Consider the following 14824-nt stretch of genomic DNA (forward strand, 5'->3'; position numbering starts at 1 on the left):
GAGAAAAGCAGCTTAGATTCCTCTCCTGAATTCCATAGTCCTGGACATTATAATATGGAAAGCAGGATAGAATCTGTTACTCCTTTACTTCATCGATTTCCATACTCTATTGTATGGACTCCAATTCCCTTGTTAACGTATGCTGTTATATGTGCTAACATCACTACTAATGAAGATGGTTTTTTCCTGTAATTGGACATATGGGAATCGCTAATTCATATGGTATTATATATGATTTTGCAGCCCCTTATACTATTGGGGTAAATTTCAGTTCCCTGTTGTAATGACTTTAACAATTCTCTATAGGAAGACCAAATGGCTTTTGGATGGCCAACGATGTAAGTTTCACAACAATATAGCCTGATCTCCAATTCCCTCAGGTATTATCAGCCCCATGCTAGGCTGATAGGCAGTCGAGAGATCTGGGACAACGCTATCTCTGAAGCGAATGAAGTTTACAAAGGACGCGTGGTATGTTGTCATAATCTTTTTAAAATCGTCTAGCTGTAGTGTATTGTATTAGGTTACTAAGGTATAGCTTAGTGGTCTAAGCACACGGTTTTCAGCAATCGAGTCTCAAGTTTTGGAGTCAATTCATCTTTTGAATAGTATCTCTGCCTTTCACACAAACACCTGACCTAAAAGAACACTTTTATACATCTAACTTGTTGCTTTATGAGGTTGAAGCGCTCAGATGTGGTTACGTCTTAAATAGCTCAGATTTTATCTACTTGTAATGAGTTGTGTTTCTCAAGGTTTAAACGTGTGAATATATGTTTTTTTTATTTGAATACATGAATATTGGTTCAAGGCGCTACGAATACATATAGGACACGCAAGTCATTTGATCTATATGTGAACTGGGAAACTGCACAGATGCCCAGACCGAAGCAGGTGGATTTCTTGGGGGGCCACACACAGAGCCTTTGACCTAAAAGTCTAATCCACAAGTCAGTGGGGCAACGTAAGGAGATGCAGTCACATGGTAACCAGTGACCAACAATAGGTTCACAAGCCATTTATTACTTCCGAATCCTGGAGCACATGTTCACCATTGGTTCAGAATCAGGGTTTGCCAACTCCCCTAGGTGGTTCCTCCATATTCACAAACCCGGTTAAAGCCCCGAATATTCTCTTTTCGTCATCTCGACTCCGTAAACAATACTTCCGATGCAAGAAGGCAGTAAATAGAAATTCTCTGACAGTGGCTGTATATTCGTGTCCATGTGAGAGCATTTCAAGAGAGAGAGAGCTGACTCTCCTCACCCTCAGTCGTACCAGGGCATTTGGGGGCTAATACTGACTCGACCGGGTATCGAATTCGTGCCTTCCACACGTGAATATAACACAACATTTACTTTTAAACCATATAAAAGGATTTAAATCTGTCTCTTTTTTGCATGGGATTAGATGATGTTTAATTTTTTGAATGAGGAACACTAAGGATACTTTTGTCGCTTATTAGAAAATACTCATTCCTACCTGTACTTGTGATATTGATTATTTCGTCTAAAATACTGTTAGGATCTAATACAAACCGACAGTATTTATTTTAAATTGGTCAAACGATATCAACCGCTAGATAATTTGTGAAAACGACGTACATGTATGTGCTAGCCGTATATTTACTTGTAGAAATACAATAAGCACATATATGATTTTTGTAGGGGATAATAAGTCTAAAAATGGAGATATAATTCACTGCTTAAAACATTTTACCCTCAAACACCGGCTTAAAAATTTTCACACCGTTCTACTGGTTATTGAGATATATCATCAGTCCTCATTCATACACATACACAAGTAATCAAATACATAAACTTTTACTTGAGTAATGAGTTACAGCAACATGAGTCATCTCTGAGTACACAGAAAACCTGATATTTTGTATCCTGGTTTTCACATAGTATATTCATTGTATGGACATATTTTTCTAAAAGTCAGTAGGTTATTCTCATTACGATCTAATCTTTCTACTATCATATATAAATGACTCCTATAAATCATAGTTTAGTAAATCCTTCAATATTCAATGTTCTTCTTACAAAATTTAATATTCTTATTTCCTTTAGCATAACCTTTTTTGTGATAATTGCCATAGTCATGTGGCACATGCTTTCAACAAAATGCGATTTCAAGATAAAGAGAATTGGAATATGTTCAGTGTTGCTGTATTATTATTCTTTCATGGAAAGTATGTTAGGTAAGCTTATTTTTTCATTGTAAGAAGAAAAGTGTGTTTTCATTTACTTTATCATTCGTTTACTTGACTGACTCCTAAAATATATAGATCTCTTAAGTTTCATTTCTGATTCATATTCAATCCCTCATGTATTGAAAATATTGATATTTTGACTTATAATTTTATTTATTTTCTGTGCAAATATAGCAATTAACTGCTTTAGTTGGCGGGACTAAACTTTATGGACGAGCCAATCAGACGCTTTCGCGGGTTTTCAAGGTCACGGCGCTAAGTTCGGTACCTGATGCTTACGTATGATCGTTTTACAGCGAATTTTAGAGGAGACGTGATAATTTAGCGTCTACAAAAGAAGAGATTATTAAGAAGTTCCTATACTTTTGACTGTGGAACTCAAATGACTTTTTTCGCTCGATTACGATTAAGACCCTAACCCTAAACCATACCAACATACTAACAACATTGAAGCTATGTGGTCGAGGCTAAAAGAATTTTTGAGATCTTATCATGGCTCCAGAGGTCGACTACTATGGAGCCATATGGATGAGTTCCTGTACCGTATGCACTATGATTTTAGAACTTCTGAACCTATATCTGACCTTGAGAAGTTTTTGAGCCATGTAAAAGGATAGTATCCGCTTTAATTTTTTAGTTTCGTATAGTATATTTTTATTGTATACTAACTGTCTTCTGATTGGCTAATATTCCTCAAGGTCATTTAAGATTCGTTCAAAGGTCGTCCACAAAGTTTAGTCTCGCCATTTTATTAATTTGAAGTTGCAATTTATTTAGAATATTTTTTTAAGGAATTTTCATTTGAAAATATATAAAATAATGTTATATTTTTATCCAGTCTATGAAAAGTACTTAACTACCAGTATAGCCTTGACGAAATAATATGTGGACTGTTATGACTTTATTAAAGGCAGAAGAACATGTCCGTATCCAATTTGTTGTGGTTTTATGTCCGACTTTTTATCACGTAAATTATCCACCAATCCGAATACGACTTGTCTAATCTTAACACTGTGTCAAATCAATGACGTTCAACTGGTATGAGCAGTTTAGCGTTCTTATTGGTCCCTTGTCCGCGTAGCCCTTCCCATTGAGTCCAGAACACCAATTACAGTTTCTGCTACGCGAATCATTTATTTCAAGCATACTCGGTTTATATACTAGACAGAGAGACCGCAGCACACCATAAAATAGAAAATAATATTTGTACAAGATCAAGCCAGATGTGGCTGTGAACATGGGAGACAGTAATCAGTAAACTGATCATAATTTGGGAGGGAATTTTGTCATAATCAGTATTCATTATGTTCTATTTTTAAGATCTCATAAAGCACAGTATTGTCATAACACAACTAGTTTGTTTTAAAAAAATCTTTTTTTTAAAATCAAAAGTTCTCTTTTGACTGAAATTAAAAACCTACAAACTGAAAGCGATTTATTGTTTATACTATTATGACTGTGAAAGTAGAGAATATCTTTTTGTTTGGCTTAAAACAATTTTTAACCTTTATGGTTGAAGAAATGAATATTCACTTGTAGATCCGAATCTAACACAATTTATATCAATTAAGGAACTCGATCGTTGCTGCTACCTTCACATGGTGGTTGGGCTTGCCTATCGTGATGAACCAATGGAGCTATACTGGCTCGAGCAATCGTTCTTCAAGGTTCTACCATGCCAGACAGGTCGGTTGAAGACTAATAGCAGCAAACCCAAGCTCTGAAGGCGAAGTCGCGCTGCTGACTGCATAGAGATGTGACGGCGGTAAGGTGTTTCCCTCAGACAAATAGCATAACAGCGATGCTAACTTTACACAAGGAGAGGTGGGGTTAGAAAAGGTCGACCCTAAAAATGCACACCTATCCTTATCCCACGGATATCCGTCTCCGGCAGTAAGGTCCCAACAAGTAAGGAGCTAACACAAAAATTACAAAAATGTGTGTGACTGACCTCAAGCAGTTGTCCCTTGGGCACTGAGGTCACGCTCTCAGGTCATTAAGACTAATTCTAACCCTATTTTCTTTTCAGGAACCTATAAAAGAACCCTTCCACGGTGTGGGCAACCGGGAAGTAATAACTGCCCTTATACCACTAACAGCACTCAGGATCACTGTATTCATAATCTAGACTGAATTAAGGAAAATGGCTAGTCGTTTTATTAAAGTTCTCACAATAAAGTACGTAAGGTTTTGTTTCGTTGTGAAATTAAATGAGTTAAATTTTAACAGTCAAAACAGTGATCATCTGTATGAAAATTAGAGTAGTTCTTACTTAGATGAAAAAACTGTTGAATACATTTTGTTATTCTGGTGATATACTACTTAATACCAACTTATAAAGAAAATTGTATTAAAATGCTTAATCTGTCAAGTGTTTTTTCTTCTTTTATTCATTGAACAGTTATTATAAAACCTCGTTTTCTTTTTTTTCTGTAGTAAACGTCACTGTTTTACATCATGGTTTCCATTCATGATTGTCGTATGTGTAATTTTGGCAATCATATCAATTATTTTACATATCCATTGAATCTCACTTATAACCATCATATACAAACACTCAGATTATACTTGAGACTGATCTAATTCAACTTTTTTTTAGTTTAACCCTATTTATTGTAAAATATGTCATTTGTGTTTTCTAATGTAGTAGATCACCACACTAGCCTTTTTATTTGATTTTATGATTCCTCCACATATAATTAATATCCTTGTTACAGGTGTGTTTACTCGTTCTTCCCAGCTTTATGATGAAACAGTTATCATTGATGCCGAATATTTTAACAAAAAACAGCCAAATTTTCTTTCACATATATATCAATGTGACTAAAATTTTATTTAAAAGAACTTGTTTTCTGATATCGGTATAAAAATAATAATGATAATAATCGTGTTTTTATTTTCGACTACTTCTAAACGTTTTGGGGGTTGTGAAATTCATTTGTGTTGGGTAGTAGATCAATTTGTTACTGTCTACGTGGCGAACTTTGGTACTTGTTATTCGTAACACTTTACATCTTATCTCTGTTGTCATTGCCCCCGAATGCCCTGGTGCGGCTGAGGAGAGTCAGCCCTCCCTCTCTCGAAATGCTCTCACATGGCCACAAGTATACAACCACTGTCAGATAGGTTCTAATTAGTGCCTTCTCGAGTCGGGAGTATTGTTCACGGAGTTGAGATGACGAAAAGAGAATATTCGGGGCTTTAACCGGGTTTGTGAATATGGAGGAACCACCTAGGGGAGTTGGCAAACCCTGATTCTGAACCAATGGTGAACATGTGCTCCAGGATTCGGAAGTAATAAATAGCTTGTGAACCTATTGTTGGTCACTGGTTACCATGTGACTGCATCTCCTTACGTTACCCACTGACGTGTGGATTAGACTTTTAGGTCAAAGGCTCTGTGTGTCCCCGACGACAATTGTTTTTTTATTTATTTGCCAAAATCCCCGTCGCCACTGTTATAATTGTATTTTGCTAATAAACGACCCAGCTATTCCTATTGCTTAGTATTCTTATACGATGACACTCGACAAGACCCCAAAATCAGAACACTTTGAACAGGAATGAAATTGTATTCAAAATAACAATGGTATGTGAACAGCAATCACTAGTTTAAATAACGTTCATATATTTATAGTACATACATAAGAAGCTTCTAGATTTTTCTGCCCGGGCTGATCGGTTTAGAATTAGCCAATCAGCGCGCAGCAACACCATCATGCATGAAACATGCATACATGAAACATCCAATCTATGTCCCACTAACACTCCCAGTCCTCACACGAACTGGATGGCGAAATATGTCGCATATATAAATAAATAAATTTTAGCATTAAAGAAACCATTCTATTGTATATACTACAAGGAAGTTGTATCACTCTTTGCTTGCACAGAAACTGACCTGTCTGTTCCGGGCGTTTTGATTTCAAAGGTGTCTAGCAGAACGAATCAATGATTTACTATTCAAATATTTGATGAAATAAAAATAACCTTTTCATCATTGACACTTACCATAGAAAATAATTTTTAGTGGTTTTTTTTACAAAAAACAAATATTCATTCTCTAAGGATGGGTCGTTGGCAAACTCAAACAAGTCCAGAAAGAGCGGAAGGCATTCCATCCAATCACCGCTAGAGGAACATTCCAGAATGTCAACGTGTAGCTTCCTTACTGGATGAATTGGGAAGGATCCCCTTTATGCCTATTCGCTGTCCGAGATTATGATTTGCTTTCATATAGTTGAGATCATGAATCAATTGAAGCTAGACCATAAAGGAAAACCTGGAAGCCTTGGACGGCTTAGTGGTTTATCGGTTAAGTGCTCTGGCGCGTGGCTGGTATATCCTGGGTTCAAATCTCGCGAGGCGAGATCGTGGATGCGCACTACTGAGGAGTCCCACAATAGGACAAAACGGTTATCCAGTGCTTCTAGCTTTTCTTTGGTGGTCTAACTTCAATTAACTCATGATTTCAACTATGGAAATCAATAATATCAATAATCAATAAAAAAAATCAATATATTATAAAATATATTAATTATTATTAAATTATATTTAATTCTATTTATAATTAACAATAATAGATTAAAACAAATAAAAAAATAAACAAAAAGAATATGAACAATATTAAATGAATAAAACAATGGAAAACAATAAGCCTAAAGAATATTATGAACATAATATAACTTTAATATTAAATTCCCATGATAGTAATTCATTAGCAACCTCACATTGTTGTTTTCTGATGGATTTAATTGATTCTAATGAAAGTTGTCTTCAGATTGTTATGAATGTTATCGATGACATTGATGATGATGCTTCTGCTGCTACTGATGATGATGATGATGATATGGAAGTTAATGAAACGATCTTGAATTCTCGAATCAATTTTAATCATCGATTAAAAGTTTACGAAGAGATTGGAAGTTGGAGTTATTGTGAATCTCTATACACTATGTATTTAATGTATGATAATCAACAACAACCACAACAACAGCAATATATGTTAACTCAAAGTATAAATAATTTCATTGGTAACTTGAAATATGAAAATAAAGTGAATATTAACATTCTAGAAGTTTATTCTACACAAAATATCAAGATAGAATATCGTAGAATAGATTACAAAGATCATGAAATGATCCATGATTGTCATGATGATTACAAAATTGAATCTCTATTTCTAACATTCAAATCATTATCTTCTATTATTGAATCATCAAAACCATTAGTTATTTTAACGAAGATTAATCCAAATGAAACTACAACTGACCAATCGTTTTCAGTATTTCCACAGTATATATGTAAGAACAGGATAGATTTTGTTCAGACGGATTTAGGAAATATCATTTCTGACAGAACAAAAAGAAATCAGCTTCCACATTCAATAACTGGAGTCGATTCCAGACAATATCAAATATCTGACAAGATAAATGATAACATTGATTTATTAAAGAAAAAATTAATTAAACCTTTTGTTTTGAAAAATTTAAGATTACATATGATTAAGGATAACCTTGCAACTGCAGTTTCAACTATGTGTAAGGAAGTTAAAAAGGAAACCCAATATTCTTATATGAAACCAAGTTGTGAATTCATTAAAATGAAAGAATCAATTTCATTCTATCCAAAACTAAGTGAAAATGTATTTCTATTAACTTCAATCGACAATAGACGTAACAGTTCTAACTCAATGTGTAAACGAATAAAACCCACTGAACCGATAATGAAAACAATGAATGTCGATACAGACATGGAAACAAACATAATTGATGAGAATGAGGAAAATGATGAAATTTTGAGAAGTCATACTAAGTGTGAAACAACAAGTGTTCAATCAACTGAAAATATCAAACAAAACATTGTGACCACCATGTGGCCTGATTCTGGGGAACAGATGGGACTGTCACATGACACGTTTCAGCTACAAACAGTGTTAAACCATGACGAAATATCACCAATTGGTTCTTCTCAGTTTTCTTATCGAAAGAGACAAACTAAATCTCTTCATCTTTATGGGAGTACTAAACATATGATACCAAATGATTCGTTCTTTATCAACCCAACTACAAAACAACATACACATTGTAATGTACTCATTGATAATCAATCTACAAATCAACAAGTTTCATCACCGGGATTCTCTGCTCAACAGAATGTAAAGACTCTAAATGTAATTGGTGGTGCTTTTAGCAAAGATTTACAATCAGACATTAGTCCAAGTGACTTTAGTGAAAATACATATCGGAATTGTATAGAATCGCTATCTTTTGTTTGTTCAAGTTTACCAAGTTCCTCAAATGTCCTCTCACAGTTTGAAGTAGCTGACACTTGTGACATAGAGTCTACTGGGTTTTCAAACCATTTTCATAGAAATGTCTCTCCTGTGATATATGGAAATTTATGTTGTTCACCTAGTGTTAACACTCAGGATGTCGCTACTTCATCCATACAGAAGACATTCCATGGGAAATGGGGAAATGAAGATTTAAGGGTTTGTTGCTTTTGTGACTACTCTCAAGATTTTTGTCTTCCACCTTGCTATAATAATAGTTCACCATTTTCTGACTGTTATCAATCTCATATATTCACATCACACTCACCCTCTATTCACTGTAGGTCTTCTGAGGTTCCACATAATTGCTGTCAGAATGCTTCATGCATTAGTGAAGTGAATACGATAATGCATGGTATTTTTGATTGGGAATTACAGAATATTCAAAAAAGTAGTCAGTTATATCAAACTATGGTTTGTGAAGAACGTATGAAAAGTGATCATTCAAGGAACTCATCACTAACAGATAAATCTACTGATAATCATGAACCATTGGGCACTGTCTTATTCTGTCCCTGGGACAAATGCAATTCCACTAATTCCGTTAATTGCAGCTGCAGTTTTCTTCAATGGGTTGAGGAAACTTACTTAAATACCTCATATCAAGGAATACCTGGTGATGACTGTTGTTGTGACGTCGATATTATGTATGTACCTGATAGTAAACCTGTTGTATGGGCTTCATTATCACTATTGACCAAGAAATTGAATAATTGCTAAAAAGGACTTATAGATGTTTTTATAATTCCAGTACTTTTCAACTATATCTCTGTTATATGAGAATATCAATTTAATGCTGAATTACTAGGATAAGTAAACTTCATGAAAGTTGTGCTTCATTTTTTTTGGAAATAAAGACGATTTCAATCTCATGAAATAATGTTCTGTAGATCATTGTGGATCACAGTTCTTTTTACAGGTACTTAAACAAGGTGATTGTTTTTTGGAAGATGAGTTTTTAAAGTCAATTCTTTGTGAAAAGGGCATCGAAGATTGAAATAAATTCTAAACATTTCCGCATGAATTAAATAGGAAGAAGAATATGTATTTGTAAAATCTCAGGGAATGAATTTGAAGTAAATCCAACGTTTCGTCTGGTAATCTGGTCCAAGATTTTTCAAGGGAATATCATTCGCTGAGATTTTATAAATATATTCTTCTTCCTATTTAATGTCTTACATCAACTTGGCGCCCAAATACTGTGAAACTATTCGCTCTAATTAAGACGAAAGTTCTTATATTCACATGAATTAGCTCTTGGTTTTGACCACTGTTTATTCAAGAACAATTATCATAGTGAAAGAATACTGATTTTTATAAAACAGAGTTTCTAACTTGATATAATTTAATAATTAGCTCGACGATTGAAATGTTAAAATAATGGTGGGGACTTAGTTTTATAAAGCTGCAATTTATACATTGTTAATGACTGAAGTATGTACTTCTAAAGGTTTCTATTTATTAAAGTGAATCAATTAGTATTACATTATTCTACTTACTTTTGTGGTGTCTTGTCTACGTGGCTTAATGTTTAGAGAATTCATTTTTTTAAATTCGCACTTCCTTTGTTTTAGCCCCACTCTTTCAAAATCAGCTTGAGATGCTAAAAAATATCACTAGCCCTTATACAGAATGTGTAAGGTAATACCGGATACATAAATCTGTACTTATTAAGTAAATTACGTTTCATCAAAAACATCAGATGAATTAACTTTATTGAAGGTAAAGTATAACTCCATCTTCCACAAAAATTAGAAATGCAAAGTAGTTCCATCTTTTTGGAGGAAATAACGAGACTTTAAGGTCAATTAAGATATTACAGACTTTAGTATAATCTCAGTCAACAATATCATGATTATGTACTAGGGTTTTCAAACTAAAAGTTGAATTATAAGCAAAGATGAATAGTGGCTAGCAGTGGAATCCAGGAAGCACGTTTCTTCCTATTTGGGACTCGTCAGCTGGATGTACCTGCATCTCAGAGTTGATGTTCACTCTGGGACTCGAACCCAGTACCTTTCGCTTCAAACGCCATCACGTTATCCACTCAGCTACTGAGTCCTGATAGCCACTTGCTTGCGCAATGGGGTAAAGTTTAAATTCACTTAGTATTAATTGTTTGAGTCTTCCCATTGCTTATAATGCTTGTGAATTAAGGCAATATCGAGGCGATACGCACATTATGCACATATGCCAATAAGAGACTGACCAGCTGCAGTCCTAAACATCTGTAGATGGAGTCGAGTTTGACTATGATCACCAATACACTAAGTTTACGCGCCCAGAAACGACTTCGTCCCTTCGATTACTCGCAAACCAGAAGGCTTTAATTGGTCCAGATAAATTGTATTTATTGGCGATCTCGTGGTATCGAAAGAATACCGAGAAGTGCCAACGAGTACAGGCAAAATGGGCAGAGCGTACGAAAGTTCGAACCAAACAAGCGGATAGCGGAACAAGAAGTGAGTTTGATGCAGTCGAACAAGTACAGTAAAACAATCGCTGGTACAATTGGTTACAATAGAAATAATTCACTTAGTATTGTTTGTTTGAATATTCCCATCGATGTGTTAGGACTGCAACTGGTCAGTCTCTAATTGGCATATGTGCATACTGTGCGTATTGCCTCGATATAGCCTTAATTCACAAGCATGGTAAGCAAAGATGAATAATGGCTAGCAATGGAATCCAGGAAGCGCGTTTCGTCCTATTCAAACAATCAATACTAAATGAATTTAAACTTCACCCCATCGCACAAGCAAGTGGCTATCAGGACTCAGTGGCCGAGTGGATAACGTGATGGCGTTTGAAGCGAAATTTACTAGGTTCTAGTCCCAGAGTGAACATCAACTCTGAGATGCAGGTACATCCAGCTGACGAGTCCCAAATAGGAAGAAACGTGCTTCCTGGATTCCACTGCTAGCCACTATCCATCTTTGCTTGCCAATAAAAATAATTGTTTCTGTTATTTCAATCGTGTTCTTGTCGAGACAAACCGGTCACTACACATCAATGGGAAGATTCAAACAAGTATTATTAGGTGAATTTAAAAGTTGAATTGTTTTTTCCCAGACATAGTTTTTATTTAAGGCTTATACTTATCACTCATTTTTGCTAAAGGGGAATTCAACGAAGTTTATGTTTGTCATGGATATGTAAATTAATACACTAACATTTCTAATACCTTTTATGTGTTTAAATCTTTTGATGTAGCTAGCTGCTACATAAAGCATGCAGTTAACAGTTTTAGTGTAAATATGTCTAAAACAGTAAGTCCAAAATTTTATTTAAATGAAAACACGTATTTCGTATGAAACAAAGACAAATCTAGGACGAATATTAAATATTGGTTCTCTAAGTTTATCAGTCACGTGAAATTTTCCATTCGTGTTGGATAGAAGAAACATTTCTTTCCAGTTAGCTTCTCATTATAGATCTCTACTAATATTCATATAAAGGATCCTGTTAGAGATATGAAGAGGGTTGTCATTTCACAGCTGTCTACACTATGTAACGATATTTCGTCTTGAGCGACCTGCAAAGGAAAGTGGGTTAGTCGGGGTCTTAGCGACCCAGGAGGGTGATTGCACATATATATCAATGTAGAGCAGTGATAAGAACTGGTAGAAAAGGATTATTTCCTTCCTGATGTTGTCTTATAATATATTTTATGAATAAGGAGGTAATGGTTCGTGAGGTCATAGAAGAGTGCGTGGTAACCCACTTTTATGACGAGAAAGCGATTGGTATGACGGAAACATTTATTATTATAACCAATCGTACCAGTGATTGTTTCACTGTAATTGTTCGTTTAAGTGCGCCGAAAACGTACATTCTTCCGTTGCCTGTGACCTTCAAAGAACTCGAGTACGCACGGTAGTTCCACTTGTAAACTTTGGCACGATCTCGGTATTCTTTCGATACCACGAGATGGTCAACAAATATATCTTATTACAGCCGTCAGCTGCCTTCTGGTTTTTGGCCTACAGAGGGATCCAACCTAATATTTGGTACGCAACCTTTCTGTAGTGGTGATCATAGTCAATCGCGACTCGATGCCGACTACAAGTGGTAAATGAAAATTGCAATATTAAGCTTTTAATAATATGATGTAAATCCGTATTTTTGTTGAGCCAAAAGGCTTTTATTATTTTAAAAAGGATATATATTGTATATAAGTTCTATGAACTATTGATTGTGAAATTATTTTTGATCCAATGTAGTTTATAAAATTTTACGAACTTATTGCAGTATTTGTGCGAACTAATGATTTCTATTTTATTCGATTACCGACTGATTATAAGTTTCAAATGAAATATGTTCATTCCATCTAGTTCTACCAGCCTGAAATTGTACAATTTCTTAGTCATCACATTGATTCGAGTATCTCTAATAATTACACTGGCGTCAGTGTGGAGCCTGTGACTGAACAGTTTGTTGGATCCATTTTGCAAGTGAAAATCCCTCCATGCATACATTTGTGGTTACTTCCTTACGTGTTCTTTATTTGTATATGTTGTTCACTTTTTTGATGCTAATTAAGATTGTAACGTTTAATTTTCTTGGTTTTACTATCGTTTTTTATTGAGTCTCTATGTTCCTTACTGAACTGTATTTAGTTTGTTTTAATTGTTATTATTCTGGCGGCTGCCATATTGACTGCTCGCTATTTGATTGTGCGGTTTGATTTTGACTGGGATCGTGCATTTTTGGTTGTAATTTGGAGCACTTTCCCAGAAATTGAAACGCTGTGTTATAAAACAGCCGCTCAAACGGAATCTTACTTGATCTATCCAGAAAGGATAGAATATCACTTACCTTTTGGTGTTTTTGGTAATTTTCATATATTTCTTACCACTTTGTTATTCGTTGTAATTTAGATTGAATATTTTGGTGTCGATTGTCGGTTGAATAACTGGGTAGTAATATTTGTTTAGGTAAATTTGTACATTTGTATATATGATGAAATTTAGAATCGTTATTACTCGAAAACACTTTATTTTGATTTCAATTGAAACGAGTTTCTAAACTTTTACTGTAGTTATTCAACCACATCCAGACCTATTGGAATTTAGGTTTGGATTTTACGGTTCTAAACAAATATTAGTTGGCTGCTTGGAAGAACTTATAGTTCTGAACAAATATTGGTCGGTTAGCAGCTTGGTCCGCGTTTACAGTCCTGAACAAAAATTGGTCGATAATTCGAGATACCCAACAATCGTGCAAAGAAGTCAATCCCTAAGCTGGTCGGAGAGGATGAAGACAAGGTTAACGACAAATCCCTTGGTACAAAGCAAGTTTTTTCTGATGTTTTTACGCCTCACGGTTCTAATGTATTTAAGGAGAACTATAGTGATAGTGATAGTGACTTAATGTTAGATAAGGTAGCGAATCTCAGTTTAGATAAAGGAGAAAGAATTGGGCATGCAGTCCCGGGCACAATACCTAAGGTTCCTATAGTTGGGTTAAAGCTACCGAAAGTTGGGTTGTGTTATTTTGATGGAAAACCGAAGGAGTATTGGAAGTTTATAAAACAATACGATACTTACGTTGTGGCTAGAGTGTCTGACGATAGTCAACGTTTAATATATTTGCTCCATTATTGCAAGGGTAAGGCGAAGGCAGCCATTGAAGGATGTGTAATGATGGAGGCTACGTCTGGGTATAAGAGAGCTAGAGAAATTTTGAAACGATTGTTCGGTCAGGCTCATGTTATAGCAAGAGAGACGTTGGAGGATTTATTCAATGATATAAAGCACGGTTGTCATGACGCAGAACAACTCTCAAGTTTAGCCATAAGAATGGAGAATTGTAGCATGATTCTAGAACAAATGAACTACACTGCCGACTTGAATTCGTTGGTTACATTAGAGAGAGTAGTGAGATTTCTGCCTCAACCTATGCAAAGGGAATGGGCCGAGCTGGTAGATAGATTGATGGAAGATGACAGAGAGCCAACATTCGCCGAACTCACCCAGTTTGTGGCAGCTAAAGCGAGAGTCGCTTCCAGTAGGTTTGGACGATTAGCTGAACGTCCAAGAGGGGGAGTTATCACGAAGTCATGTTACCATTCGGTAGTGAGACCGAGGGATGTACCGATCGCAAGCGTTAGGTGCAGTTTGTGTTCAGGGGATCATGCAGTTTACAAGTGTACAAAGTTCTTGGCTCTCACGACAGAAGAACGTTGGTCGCACGTCAAACGTAAGAGTATCTGTTTTGTATGCCTTAAACAAGGACATAAGGCTATGGAGTGTAAAGTGACTAGACTTTGACGG

The 14824-nt window shown here is 35.4% G+C and overlaps 3 protein-coding genes and 1 non-coding gene across 5 annotated transcripts in view; 3 read left to right on the plus strand and 1 right to left on the minus strand.

Moving 5' to 3' along the window:
- Window positions 1-5111, plus strand: Smp_055420.1 (hypothetical protein; the record flags this gene model as incomplete). 2 transcript variants are annotated; one of them, XM_018792990.1, is made up of 6 exons in its annotated part: window positions 1-137; window positions 176-260; window positions 307-338; window positions 381-471; window positions 2073-2203; window positions 4652-4742. In XM_018792990.1, the coding sequence occupies exons 1-6, from the start codon at window positions 55-57 to the stop codon at window positions 4740-4742; spliced, it is 513 nt and encodes a 170-aa protein (XP_018647547.1). In that variant the 5' UTR covers window positions 1-54. The 2 variants fall into 2 exon arrangements, with proteins under 2 accessions (XP_018647547.1, XP_018647548.1); XM_018792991.1 differs by having other exon boundaries at window positions 1-260; window positions 4652-5111.
- Window positions 5112-7217: 2106 nt separating this feature from the next.
- On the plus strand, window positions 7218-9269 carry Smp_151660 (hypothetical protein; the record flags this gene model as incomplete). The annotated part of the gene is made up of 1 exon (XM_018792992.1): window positions 7218-9269. The coding sequence occupies one exon, from the start codon at window positions 7218-7220 to the stop codon at window positions 9267-9269; it is 2052 nt and encodes a 683-aa protein (XP_018647549.1).
- Window positions 9270-9974: 705 nt separating this feature from the next.
- The window catches only part of Smp_151670 (protein kinase), a gene marked incomplete at both ends in the record, with an annotated part of 31741 nt that continues 26891 nt past the window's right edge, over window positions 9975-14824 (plus strand). Inside the window, one exon of the mRNA XM_018792993.1 lies at window positions 9975-9983. Coding sequence (XP_018647550.1) covers window positions 9975-9983 — 9 coding nt within the window. The remainder of the gene's footprint in view (window positions 9984-14824) is intronic.
- Smp_tRNA_00085_Gln_TTG.1.1 lies at window positions 10541-10607 on the minus strand. Its single transcript has one exon. It is a non-coding gene (tRNA).

This window comes from Schistosoma mansoni, chromosome 1, assembly GCF_000237925.1.
Source record: "Schistosoma mansoni strain Puerto Rico chromosome 1, complete genome".
Classification (NCBI taxonomy): domain Eukaryota; kingdom Metazoa; phylum Platyhelminthes; class Trematoda; order Strigeidida; family Schistosomatidae; genus Schistosoma; species Schistosoma mansoni.